Consider the following 14,828-nt stretch of genomic DNA (forward strand, 5'->3'; position numbering starts at 1 on the left):
TTATGTTCCATATCCACATATCCAATTCCCTTCATATCTTTACTTGAATGTCCCCTGGGGACTAGAACTTAATCCATCCAAAATGAACCCTACACCTTCCCCTCTACACTGGCACCTTTTTCTTCTCTAACTCAGTACATGGCACCACCATTTCCTGTTCAAGACAGAAAAAAGAAGGAGTTTGTCTTCTTTCTCCTCTAACCTTCCAATAGCAAATGGGACCAAATTACATTACCAAGTAATGTAGTTTTTCCAGTATTTTAATATATCTTATTTTTAAAACTCATTGCCACCACCTGAATCCCCCATATCTTGAATTTCTAATTGATCTCTCCATTTCCATTCTTGCCTCACCCCTGTCCCTTATAAATAACACACGGGCTTCATTTTGTCATGGAAATCCAGTAGACTCCCCTACTTGAAAGTCTTAAAATCTGTAAGGTTTTGTATGAACTAATCCTGATTCATTTCCCCAGGTTCCTCTCAGGCCACTCTGCCTCTAGCACTTGGAGTTCCAGACCAACTGGACTTTACATTCCTTTAATTTATTATTATTATTTTCTAATTCATCCTGGGAATTAAATCCACTTCTTCCAGGAGGCTCCCAGACCACTGCTATCTTGGTTAGGACCACTTCTTATACACTCATGAACAACTCGCAATTCTCTGTTGTGGTGTTCAGCATCATTTTAAGGATTTATTCAATGTCTCAACTTTAAGCTGCAATGAGGCAGGAGTTGGCTTGATTTTATTCATTGTTGTGTCTCTAGGACCTTCCATGGTTCTTGTGGCTGCTGCTTCTGGTTTTTTTTTGATGGCACTGGGGTTTGAACTTGCACTTGCTAGGCTGGTGCTCTACCACTTGAGCCACACTGCCAGCTCTTTCTGTCCTGGTTATTTTTTAAATAGGGTCTCACTTTATGCCTGGGTTGACCTGGACCACGATCCTTTCAAGGATTAGGTGAACTCCATTACTGTCAAGAACTCTCTTTTATTTATAAATTTTTGATGTCTTGGGACCACAGAACTAAATGCAAAATTGGCCCCTTTTTTATTCATAGGAGTTAACTTTTGCTGCACAGCATGTTTAAACCTCTTTGAAATCAATTAACAGTGATACATGTCTTTTTAGTTTCTCACAGCAGCAAGCATGAAGCTTGGGGCGTGGGAAGTAGGTGCTTAATTAAAGCCTGCTGGTTGATTCTTATGCATTAAATTTGGTCTGTATAAGTGGAATTTCAGTGAAGAAATTTTGTAGCGTTTGATCCAAGTATTTTTTTAATTAGGTGAGAAATAATTTTGAAGTATCTATTTTTATTATTGTAAATCGTTTTTAAAATTCAAATAATTTAAAATTGTTTTATGTTGGAATTATCAAAATTGCCAATATCTTATATTATTCACGAGAAAAAGAATTTCACTTGAGAAAAACATGAGCATATTTGAAAAATCAAGTCAATAAATGCAGATATGAATAAAAAACAGCTTTCAAAGTGCCATGTTTACTGCAGAGAAAAAAAAGGTGTCAGAACTTCATTTAATTTTTTAATGATTCTGCTAGGAAATTTTACAGAAAGTTATTTTTAAAGAATATTTTGAGATAAGTCTATTTTATTATTACCATGGGATTATTGGTAATATCCAAGCTAGAATCATTTAATTGGTATCATCTGAACTGGGTAAAACTCATTTATTTTTAATTTTTTTCTCTTCCTCTTCATTTTTTTTTAATTCATATGTGCATACAATGTTTGGTCATTTCTCCCCCCTCTCCCCTGCTGGTAAAACTCATTTAAAGGAAACTTCTTATAAATACCTGAGTTAAAGAAGTTTATTTTTTGTATTAGAAAAAAATAAAAGTAATAGATCATATTTTGAGTTGAGTTTTTCTCTTCAGAAGTTGGTCATGAGAAATTAATCATTTCAATTTATTGGCAAAGAAACAGAATCACATTATCCTGGAGCTGGAAGGGAAGTTAATATATCAAAGAACAGGATAAATGTGTAAACGTTAAAAATGTGTAAACTTTGCCATGAGGATGAATTTCCCGATTTACTTTCATATTCTCAAAATGAAATACTGACTTTAAGATTTGATTAAAAATGAAGAGTGCTCAAAGGAGTTTTCAGAAAATTGTAACTGGATGAATAACATCCTTTGCATGAAACAATTATTGTGACCCTGAAAACTGTTTGGTGGGGTGCCATAATGTTCCAATGAAGTGGTGAGCCATATTTAAAATGTGTCACAATTTTAACCTACAATGAACTTGCTGACATTTTATAGGAGAGCCTGGAAGGCTGAGGCAATGGAGTAAGGAAGACCAGCTTGGACAGCTATGGATGGGCTGGGAAGGTAAAGGGAGCAATTTAAAAGAGGAGAGGCAGGGGCAAGGAAGCAATGATAATCCAGGAGACACTGTCAGAGAAATGGCAGAATTCAGAAGTGAGATTTTGGTGAAAAGCAGGGACAAGACATTGGTGAGCTCACACCGTCTGCCTGAAGTTTGCACAAAGAGTACAACTACTGATGTACACTAGGCAGAGCATTCTCAGAGGTGGACTGGTTTAATTTTAGAGCAAACATAGTACTAAGGAATTCATGAATTTTGAAAAGCAATCCACGAATTTTTTTCTATGTACAACTAAATATCACCAATTTGTGATACCTGCTTGGTGTGTGTGTGTGTGTGTGTGTGTGTGTGTGTGTGTGTGTGTGTGTGTGTGTGTGGTGTAGGCTTGTGTTTTGGCAGTCACACACAACTCTATGAGAGTCTGCAGCTTGGAAGTGGAATGACTTTAGTGAAGTTTCTTAATCTCTCTGAGTCTCACTTTTTTTCTTCTGTAAAAAATGGAGATCAACACTAATATTTATCTGACTGTTACCAAGAGATCAAATGAGACAGTGTACACTGGAAGTCCTTATACCATGTCCACACATCAATCTCCTTAACTATTCACTTTTTTTCCCACATGAATGCTACACAACAATGACAAACTTCCACCTTTTTCAATAGCTAATGCTGCCTTCATGATACTTACTCGTAGGTAGAACTCTCCATTTTCGTTTCCAGATTTAATCCGAAAAGTATTGATGGTGTTGGCATAGATAGTTGTGGCTTGTATCTGGAAGATGTCTGATGGCACAGTCCTGTCAGATCGGATGCTCATGTATTTGTAGACTATGGACTGGGGAAGTTCTCGGCACATAGCATTTGATACTGGACAAACACATCGGCTGCAGAGATGCACAAAAAAGCATTCACTGGTTTGGCTTGGGAGGACCAGAATATTCCCACCTTCAAAGTTCTGATGTTTCTTACTTTTCTGATGTTAGAATATAGGGATCTTGACAAGGATTTCGTGGGTAACAACGGAAGCCACCATGATAATTCCAACACATTTCATCCTCTCGGCATTCATTGGTAGTCTCACACTCATTTATATCTGTAGAGACATAGGGTTAAAGAATTTATTGATCTAAGAAAACTGTGTAAGTGGTAGACTCTGGTTTGCAAGGGAGGTATGTGGGAATCTAGACTGTATTCAATCTGCTGTTAGATACCAGACTGGGTGGAACTTGAGTTTACTGTGTTGAAATCAGGACAGACATAGCTGAGCTACTCTGGAATGCTTAATTTGTGTCATCTCATGATATGTTATCAAACACCACTTTTTCATCTGTTGAATTTAAAGCCAAATGCTAATCACTGACTCTGCTTATGTAAAAGTAAAACAAAAATAAATGAACAAACAAAAAAACACTAGTTCCTGCTCCCAGGAAGACGATAATTTAGTTGGGAATACAGATGTGTCAAAAATTACTTATGAAGTAAAATGGAATTTAGAAAGAGATAGAGACGTGGACTGGGGGATTTAAAGTAAAATTGGTTAATTCTGCTTGGAGGGTTAGGGAAGTCTGAAGGAGGGAGTAGGCATCTCCACTTGGACTTGGAGGGTGTTGGTTAGATGGAATTTTCACAGCTAGGGTGCGGAAGGCTGTCTAAGATGAGAAAGGAGCAAACAAAAACTACAGAGAGGGCAGCTTGCCAGCTGCCTCAGAAGCCTGGAAGAGAGAAAAATACTAGAAAGGCAGTTTCAGTAAGCAGTAGAGTGCAAGGGATACTTGATTCTCTGGGAGGGGATTGTCCTGTCCATAGGAAGCACAGCAGAAGTGGAGTTACAAAGTGTTCCATCTTGTGCAGCATGGCTATTTAAGAACTGTGTGGAAGAAGAAGGGGCTGTTGAGGCAAATAGGGAAATAAGGAAAAGGCAGTGTCAAAGGGAGTGATGGAGAGAGTCCTGGGAGGGAGGCTGTGGGTAAACCAGGCTGGACAAGGACTGGTTTTAGATTTGGCTATAAGGAAATCTCAGATGACATTTGGAGGAAGAGTTTTGCTAGAAAGCCATACTTTTATAAAAATATCAGCAATTAAATTAACACCCACATCCTTATCTCAGTCTATCTCCTTTTACATTTGAGTGGTGATTTGTATTTTATCCAACATAAGCCTTTCAGAATCATGGCTTCCCTACAATTGGATATTTTAATTCAGTCATTTCAGTGATTGCATTTAGTAATGAGTATGGGCTTACTTATTCTGTAAGTAATTCACTGAGACCTTGCTGCAAGTCGTATATGGGGTAGGCACTGGGATATGATCTGTTTTGAACTCTCATGTCTTGTGTTCCCCTTTTAGGGGCATTGTTACTTTCTGCTTTGCATTGTTAGTATCCATGCATTTGTTTTACTCCCTCTATTAGCTTACTAACTCCTTGAGGGTGAGGGCTACTCTACTCACCTCTTAATCTTTTCATCACCTAGTATTATGCACGGGGCACCTAGCTTTGATGAATATTAAGTTAAATTGCTCCTTACACAAACTGTGGAGATAGGCAAGGAAGATATTATCTCCATTTAATATGGAGGAAAAACAAGGGTTAAGTGGCTGGTTCAAGTTCTCATAATTAGTGACAGGCATCTTCCCATTGCAAGGCACTCTAAATAAGAATATAGTTCCATGACTTGTATTTAAAGGAACAAATTCTTTTAGCTTCCAACTGGCTTAAGTTATCTGTAATCCAGGAGACTGGAAAAACTATGCATTTTCCTAGAGTCAATTATAAGAAGTCTCTTCTTGGACGGGCTATGGCTGAGGACAGAAAACCTGGATTCTTCAGAGTCACAGTTGACTTGATCTTTCAACATTTTCATCTTTTTGAAAAATAAAGGTGGTGTTTAGAGATAGGGAAAACTAAGACTGGTTTGTAATATGGATTCCAACAGTGGCATAAGGAAACCTTATGCAATAAACTTCATTTATTACTGCCAGTAATATAGAGCCTAGCATAATTGACATCTTAATCATTCTGGAAGATTTTTTTTCAGAAATTCATAATATTGAAATATTTGATAAGCATGTGTCTCCACCCCCTCCCACTTCATTTTTGCAAGCCTATGGAAAAGAGAACAGTTATTTCATACCCCAAATAAGCCTTTTGGAGGAAGGCAAGAATCCAGACCTATTCAATTTTACTTCGTTCTTATGGAAGAGGCTCAGGAAGGATGGTTTCAGTGGAGGAAAGCAATTCCTTTATACTTTAAAAGAATGTAAGTCTTTCACAAAAAATGTTTTGGCTTAACCAAATATTCTGACGCTGCATACCTTCAACATAAAAACACTCGCAAACCCCCACTTGCAATCCAGTGCATTTCCTTCTTTAATTACCATAGATATAAATGTTTCTGGATATTTAAATCAGGCAATTAAGGTCTTATTTTACATTTATTTGCTCTGTCTTTGCATAGCATCAAATTCATTTATGATCAGAAACACACAGACATTTGTTTGAAGGACTCCAGAGAAAATGGTTAAAATATCCCACTGCATGTAATATTCACATTAAAAGTCTCAATTAGGGTTCAGTAAGTAAGATCACTGGAATGCCATGCATTTATAGCCTCTACTAACCTGGAAAGAGTTATAAAGATGTCCATTTTGCAATGAATGACATTCTGATTATGTATTACATACTGGTTGGAGTTTAGTTGCCCACTACATGATCCAAGTTCATGGATGTTCCTCTGAGTTATTTCCCCTGTATAATCATGCTATAGACCAAGATTCTCCAGTGCCTGATCTCTTTGATCTTTTCCTTTCTTAACAAGATCTTTACTATCTTGTGTCCACACTTTCCAATTGTAATTGGACTCTAGAGGAGATTTACTATTAGTCATTTACATTGCTAAGTAAACTTCATAAAGACACCTTGAATTGTGCAGGATTTATAGTTTTCAAATTGTTCATATTACATTTTTTCAGTCTCACATCTCCCTTTTCCAAAAGAGAAGGCTGAAGTTTAGGATTTGTTCAAGATTGTACAGATAAAATGTGGTAGAATTAGACTCAAGTAAGTTTCCTGTCCTCAAAGTCAGTCATTTCCTCACTTCTCTCACTGTTTTGAGTAAATTTAAGTGTTTATACTAACTTTTCAGAACTGGTCACATTTTTGGCTTTATCTGTCAGTCTTTTTTCCTGTTAAATATTTGAAACTAGGACCGATGGCATGGCTCAAGCTGTATAGCACCTACCTGACAAGTGCAAAGCCCTGAGTTCAGACCCCAGGCCTCCCTCCAGCCCCGCCACACACAGAAAAAGAATTGTAAAGAAATTTGAAATTACATGAAGCATTGGAGGGAGGGGGAAGAGGGAACATATTTTTAAATCTTTTGGAGAGACTCTGAAATCATACTATTGTAGAGAAATGCCTCTTCCATCTACGTGTAGGTGGGAGGACCACACCTGAGTATTCATTTTGAAACTGGGTCCAAAGTCGCTAGCTTTAGGATCAGTAGTTTTTTTCTGAATAATTAATATTTTAATTAATTTAATTCATATTTTAATTAATTTAATTTTAATCATCTTAATATATATTAAGATTTTTTTTTCTTAGCACCTAGAATACCACATAATTTTCCAGGCACAGTGGCATGTGTTTTTAATCCTAGCTCTTGGGAAAGGGAGGCAGGAAGATCCTGGGGTTTGAGGCCAGCTTGGGCCACACAGCAAGACCCTATTTCAAAAAGCCAAAATGAAAAAACTACATAATTTATAGTCTTGGTGATTTAGAGAATTGAGACTAGCTTGAAGTATGTGTAACCCACAAATTAAACTTAGGCTCTAAACTCAGATGCATGGAAATACATTTTAATAACTGAATCTTTTCTGATAGATGATTTAAAGATTATATAGGCCATTTGGTAGGGATATTAAAATTTTATTACAATTATTTACATTTTCAAAAAGAAAAGCTATTAGTCTAAATTTTAAAGACAGTCAAGGTTAACACCAAATCTCCTCTCCAGGAGCAGTGCATTATCTCATTAGCAGGGAAAGAGCTCAAACTGTATACTTGTGGGAAAAATGAAAGTCTGTGAGAGAGAATCCTTTAACTTCCTCCATGTTCTTCTTGGCTAAAACTGAACATTTCACATGTATAAAAACAAATGAACTTACCTTGACATGTTCTACTTCTCACCACTTGGTATCCCTGGGGGCACATACATGAGAATTTCCCAGGTTCATTGACACACTGATATTGACACAGGTAGCTTGAGGTTCTGCATTCATCAATGTCTGTGGAATGTCAGAAAAAAGCAAGGACACAGCATTGAAAAGCTTTCATGGTATTATGCTATTATATTTCTTTGATGAGCTAAAGAGAGTAAAAATAGTATGAATTGTACAGTAGAATACAAGGTTTTATCAGAAGCTCAAGGGTCAAATTTAATGGTATCAGCTCATTTCTCTGACTTTGCAGCATAAAGACATACTCTTTATCATCACTTTCACTGAATCATTGCTGACAGTGTAGCTAACCCTGGGCCTAAACTATTCCAGCTGAGCAGACTGAGTTAACTGGCTTGTGGCTGACACCCTGCACTTTGAGCTGTGCAGACCCCATCCAGGAAGCAGATTCGGATTTACCTTCCAGTGTTAAGATGCATGAGTGACTCTACTGCTGAGTTCATGTGGGTTTTGAACTCCAAATTCTATCCCTGTGCAAGTGTCCAGAGGTGACATCTTGGCAGGATCTGTTCTTCAGGGGAAAATGCCTCACATTTCTGAATAGGGATATCCCTGTACTTTGCTCTGGGGGGCAGAGGCAGCAGTCCTGAGACAGCTCTTTATAGTTTTCTCTGTGTGTTTCATTTTGTGTCTTCATTGCTATGATTTTATCTTCTCTAATCTTTCCTCCTTCCCTCCATCCTTCCTTCTCTTCTTTTCTTTATTTTTTCCTTCCTTTTTTTTTTTTTGATGGCACTGGGGTTTGAACTCAGGGCTTCATGCTTGGTAGGCAGGCACTTTAACTCTTGAGCATAGGCCATGCCCCACTTATGGTTTTGAGAACAATGGTAGGATGTGAGGCTGAGTAATGACCTTTGTGGCCCATGAAGAAGTTAAAGACATCAGGTGTTGATGGCATCAACACTTAAGATGTCATGAAGTTTTAAGCCTTTTGAATTATGCAATGGGACATGCATGTGCAATACACTCTGAAGGTTGTCCATCCAGCTGAATGACCTCCTTTTACTTAGAGGAAATTGCATCCCAGGCATTTAAAGAAATATGCCCAAGTCACAGAGTGGCAAGAATAAAGCTAGGGGCCAAGTTTCTTAGGTTTTATTGCAGTGTTTTTGACATACACTCAGCTCTTCTCAAACCTAACTCTGCACACCAACCAACTGACATTTTTGTTAAATGGAGATTCTGACTCAGAAAGTCTGGCTGGGGTCTGAGACCGAATCTCTCACAAGCTCCCAGGAAGTGCTGATGCTATAGGGTCACACTGTAAACACCAGAGCTCCCTTTCTAACCATTAGACCAAGCATGCATCTAATATTTCAGTTATTTTGTTTTTCCTCTTGGTAACACATTGAAAATCCAAGGTTGTTATTGAACTGCATTAATTAGATTTTAGAACAGAATTTCTGGGAGTAAAAATTGTTTTTGTCAACAGGTATACAATCAGATAAAACAACATCAGTTATAAGAATGGACTCTTATTACACATTACTCAGAAAATATTTTACCTTCACAGTTGATCCTGTCACTGCTCAGTTCATATCCTTGATTACACTGACAGATGAATGAGCCGAGAACGTTGTAGCATTGTTGAGCACATTGGTTGCTGGCATCACATTCATTTATATCTGCAAGGAAAAGTTTTAAATATGTAAATGCTTTTAGGTATATCCTTGTTCTTTTGTACCTGTATGTATCATTTGTTGATAAGTGAGTAATTCCCCAGCTGAATTCTTTTCCCTGCAGAAGCTCACTGGAGAACATCCATTTAGTTTCATATTTGTTGGAACAACTTCAAAGGTCTGTCATGTACTTCTTTTAGAAAAACCAGAATAGTTTTTTCTAAGAATGACAGTTAGTTTGATTTTTGATAAATCTTCCCAAAATAATTTAATGCGTCCAATAAATATACATTCTAGTATTTCTTTTCTTCTGTTGTTCAGATTCAAAATGCCAGATCTATAAATAATTGTTATAAGACACTCATACTGATACAGTCTCTCAGCATGCTGTGGTGTAGATTTATTTGTGCTATTTATTACTTTTTAAATGGTTTCTGTTAAATTCCATTACAATTATAACATAAGCCTTTGAGACCCATACTGAGTTTTGCAATGCTCTAAGGCACTGAAAATATTGTGAAAAGGCATTTTTCCGGCACTAGGTTCTTTCCATGTCATGCCAATCTTATAATTGTGGGCCGTGACATTGCATTCTGAAAGGAGAGAAGAAGCATGTGAAAATCAGATGCGCATTCAGTGGAAAGTTTATGTACTTGAACTTCCAGTAACCCCTTTGGCACCTTCAGCATTTATCGCACACTGTTGACTAATTGGTGTGTGTACATCGATTGATCTCTACTTAAAAAATTTTTTTTGATACACCCACAGAGGAAAACTAAAACCAAGGTTAAAAAAGTTTTCCATTCACATTTTGATGTGTTTTGAAAAACAGATTTGCTATTGTTTTTCAACTTTATGATTGCTTTAGGGAAGCTGATGGAAAGCATTTCATTCATGGAACATAGAAAAACTGGATACTGGATCATGGCATGGGGTTACATTTTATTTTATTTTTTTAGTACTGGGGATTGGATTTAGGGCCTCATGCTCGGCAAGTGTTCTGCCACTTGAGCTACATCCCCTGCCCCTTTTAAATTTGTTTTTGAGACAATTTTTTTTCCTTTCCTGGGCTGGCCTCTAACTCATGAGCCTCCTGCCTCTGCCTCCCTAGTAGCTGGGATTACAGACATGCATCATCATGCCTGATGGGTTTCCTTTCCTTTCTTTCTTTTTAAAATTAGTATATATTAATTGTACAAAGGGGTTTAATTGCAATATGTCCATGTATGCATATAATGTGATTTGATCAGATGTCCCCCCCCATTAATCTTTCTCCTCCCCCATTTATTTATTTTTTACAATTTTCAATGGATTTTCATACTTGCATATAAAGTACTTTGATCTTATTCAACCCCCTATCCTTTTCTTGAACATAGAATCAGTTAGTCAGGATGATAGTTCCCAAAAGGCTTACCTACACAGGTGTAGTTGTTTGCCGCCAACTGAAACCCGGGACTGCACTGGCAATAAAACGAGCCTGGTGTGTTTACACATCTTTGATGGCAATATGGAGGCACGGAGCATTCATCTATGTCTGGGTGACCAGGCACACACACAGAGAACCAAATTATTCACTTGCCAAGTACTCAGGAGAGATATATAGAAAATGTAGCTAGGGAGGACCTTATTTAAAAATCAACACTCTCCTCTCTCTCTCTCTCTCTCTCTCTCTCTCATTATCTCTCTCTCTCTCCTATTAAAATTAGGGGTATGTGTGTTTTAAATATACTTTGGCCGCCATTGTGGAGTTAAGAAAGCTGTTACGAACAAAGACTGACCACATACCCATTCAGTGTTAAATAAACTGAGACTTAAAAAGGGAAAAGCAATGACGACCATCTCACATGAATATGAGAATGTCAGTCTGGGGAGCCAAAAGATTATTTAAAATGAGAGAGATTAGAAAGAATTGCTGAAGAATGGAGAGGTGTAGCACAAGACCGAGAGGCAGGAGTTGTGGGCTGAGCTCAGCTGGTGACTGTAGCTAAGTCATTTAAATGTTCACAGTTAGTGTTTGTTCTGCAAGATGTGATAGGAAGGCTTGCCATGTGTATCTTAGGAAGTTTTTGTGAGGGTCAACTGAAAGAACACTGTGGAAGGAAAGGATGCTAACAAGTGACCTCTTGAGAAGGCCCTTCTGACATTTTGATGAAGTGTTCCAGCCTGTGTCCTTCTCTGATAAATATTTTCAGCCATAAAATGCTCAATTGAGAACTTGCAGAGTAGGACTAGCTTAGAAGCATAAAATCTAAAATGTCATTAATTCATGACTTTGTGACAACTCCAACATGACGTGCAATTTAAACCAATAATTTTGCCTGTGTAACGTAATACATGTACCACTCTATAGTTACCATGCCTTATAGTAAAACAAAACAAAAAGCAAAACTGTGCTGAGTTCTTTTGGTACTTTTTAAAATGAGAGGCAGTGTGCTCAAGAGGCCTTAGGGTAACCTGTGTTTGAATCTCTGTTCTGGTAGTTTCTCTTTTGGTCTTAACTTCTCAGGCTTCCATTTCCTCTTTTGTAAGCAATAATGCAACAATGTGATAGAATAGTTGGGAAGATTTCATGATGCAGACAAAATTCCTGGAACACAGTACATGAAAATAAATGGGAACCATTATTAAAAAAGATCTAAGATAGTGAGGTGTGGGACATGTACCTGACCTTGTGTTATAGCCAGGTGCCACTATCGATACCTAGTTTGTATAAATGGTAAATTCTAATAGCCCTATGAGAGCCATGATTTTGTACAACCTGTTTACTAGCCAAGCACCAAGAGTAGTGCATGGCACAAGTCAGCCCTTAATTAATGTTTTCAACCAGCAGATATCCATCCAATAGACCATTGTTATCTGCTAGTGCTGTGCTTGTCACTGCAGGTTTATAATGACAATACACATAATTCTGCATCTGTCTAGTATGGAAGACAGGCATGAAACAACTTACTTCATGGGGATATGACCTATCACAGAAAGTGTACAAGGGGCAGAGGGAGCACTGTACTACCTCAAAGTGTGACTTGCTGACTGCTTCTGGTGGATGGACTATTTGGACCAGTCTACAAGAACAAAATACAGAAATTGAGAGTACATGTTTCCGAACAACAATTTGACATCTTCATAACATCTTTATACTTTAAAGAAATATTTGTCTGTAAGATTGTAAATTTACAAAAAGGATACTTTGCCATAATTTGATGAAGAAGGAGTAACTAAATTTTGGTTGCTCATGGAAGGCTTCCCAGAGGAGGTAATTCTGAACTAGGATTTGGTAGTAGAATGAATTTGCTAAAAGGGAATGTTTTTGGTACTAGAAAGAACTTGTGTAGAAGCACCAAACTGTGGTACTGTACATGGGGAACTATAATTAGTGGGCTAGAGCTGGAGTGTAACTTTCTTTAGGGAGGGGGGAGTGTTGATCAACAGAGCTGGGTGAGGATCAGAATGAGGAAGGTCTCTTCTGCTCTCCTCAGGCATGGATTCTGTGACTGAGGGGAACGGATATCATGACAGACACATGATAGGATGGGAGTTTAAGAAGGTCTCTTCCAATATTCTCATAAATGGATTCCACCATATTTTCCTTTCTCCTTGGTTCAGTTGGATTGGTTAGTCCTTTTTTCTGTACTTTTTAGGACTTCAAATGCTTATTTTTCTGACTAATAGAAGGGACAAAACTTGGTGTTCCTGGAGTTTTCCACACACTCTTGTCCTAAATCATGGCTTCTGTCCCTGCAAACTCCAGACCTTCCTTGAGGCTGGGCACCTATGCCAGCATTTGGGCACAACCTGTGGCAGGCAGAACTGTGCCAGGGCCCACAAGGAGCACAGTGTTGACATCCTAATGTCAACAGCTCACATTCTCAGACGAAAATTGATTCTGCTTGCCTGTCTTCAAGTCTTCACCCTCTGTTTCTAAGAGAAAATAAGGCCTCTCTGCTGGTCTGTGGTAAGAGGTGGTATGTACATAAATGGACAGAGCCAGTCAATTACACAGTTTTGTGTCCACTGCCAGGCCTTGTGAATGAGCCAGAATGTGCTGTTTAACATCACTGTTTGTTAATTGGCCTTCTCATCCTGTGTTCTTCTATACATTCAAAATTCATGTTTATGATCCTATACCTTAAAGACCCAAAAAATTCTACTCAGAAGCTTCTAGACATCAGCAATAGCTATAGCAAGGTAGCAGGATATAAAATCAACATAGAAAAATCATTAGCATTTCTATACACTAACAATGAGCAAACGGAAAAAGAATGTATGAAAATAATTCCATTTACAATAGCCTCAAAAAAAATCAAATACCTAGGTGTAAACCTAACAAAAGATGTAAAAGACCTCTACAAGGAAAACTATACACTTCTGAAGAAAGAGATTGAGGAAGACTATAGAAAGTGGAGAGATCTCCCATGCTCATGGATTGGTAAAATCAACATAGTAAAAATGTCTATACTCCCAAAAGTAATCTACATGTTTAATGCAATTCCCATCAAAATTCCAATGACATTCATCAAAGAGATTGAAAAATCTACTGTGAAATTTATATGGAAACACAAGAGGCCACGAATAGCCAAGGCAATACTCAGTCAAAAGAACAATGCAGGAGGTATCACAATACCTGACTTCAAACTATATTACAAAGCAATAACAATAAAAACAGCATGGTACTGGCACAAAAACAGACATGAAGACCAGTGGAACAGAATAGAGGACCCAGGTATGAAGCCACACAACTATAACCAACTTGTCTTTGACAAAGGAGCTAAAAATATACGATGGAGAAATAGCAGCCTCTTCAACAAAAACTGTTGGGAAAACTGGTTAGCAGTCTGCAAAAAACTGAAACTAGATCCATGTATATCACCCTATACCAAGATTAACTCAAAATGGATCAAGGATCTTAATATCAGACCTCAAACTCTAAAGTTGATACAGGAAAGAGTAGGAAATACTCTGGAGTTAATAGGTATAGGTAAGAACTTTCTCAACGAAACCCCAGCAGCACAGCAACTAAGAGATAGCATAGATAAATGGGACCTCATAAAACTGAAAAGCTTCTGTTCATCAAAAGAAATGGTCTCTAAACTGAAGAGAACACCCACAGAGTGGGAGAAAATATTTGCCAGCTACACATCAGACAAAGGACTGATAACCAGAATATATAGGGAACTTAAAAAACTAAATTCTCCCAAAAATAATGAACCAATAAAGAAATGGGCAAGTGAACTAAACAGAACTTTCTCAAAAGAAGAAATTCAAATGGCCAAAAAACACATGAAAAAATGCTCACCATCTCTAGCAATAAAGGAAATGCAAATTAAAACCACGCTAAGATTCCACCTCACCCCTGTTAGAATAGCCATCATCAGCAACACCACCAACAACAGGAGTTGGTGAGGATGTGGGGAAAAAGGAACCCTCTTATACTGTTGGTGGGAATGTAGACCAGTACAATCACTCTGGAAAAAAATTTGGAGGCTACTTAAAAAGCTAGACATTGATCTACCATTTGATCCAGCAATACCACTCTTGGGGATATACCCAAAAGACTGTGACACAGGTTACTCCAGAGGCACCTGCACACCCATGTTTATGCAGCACCATTCACAATAGCCAA

The 14,828-nt window shown here is 37.8% G+C and overlaps 1 protein-coding gene across 3 annotated transcripts in view; it reads right to left on the minus strand.

Annotated features, from left to right (window-relative positions):
* Efemp1 (EGF containing fibulin extracellular matrix protein 1) overlaps nt 1-14,828 on the minus strand; it is a 59,296-nt gene that overhangs the window by 3,195 nt on the left and 41,273 nt on the right. For 2 of the 3 annotated variants that reach the window (XM_074049753.1, XM_020182324.2), the window contains exons 6-10: nt 10,623-10,742; nt 9,095-9,214; nt 7,518-7,637; nt 3,324-3,447; nt 3,043-3,238 (exon numbers count right to left, since the gene is read on the minus strand). In XM_074049753.1, the coding sequence (XP_073905854.1) occupies nt 3,043-3,238; nt 3,324-3,447; nt 7,518-7,637; nt 9,095-9,214; nt 10,623-10,742 (680 nt within the window). The remainder of the gene's footprint in view (nt 1-3,042; nt 3,239-3,323; nt 3,448-7,517; nt 7,638-9,094; nt 9,215-10,622; nt 10,743-14,828) is intronic. The other variant, XM_074049754.1, reaches the window with a different exon arrangement.

This window comes from Castor canadensis, chromosome 12, assembly GCF_047511655.1.
Source record: "Castor canadensis chromosome 12, mCasCan1.hap1v2, whole genome shotgun sequence".
NCBI lineage: Eukaryota > Metazoa > Chordata > Mammalia > Rodentia > Castoridae > Castor > Castor canadensis.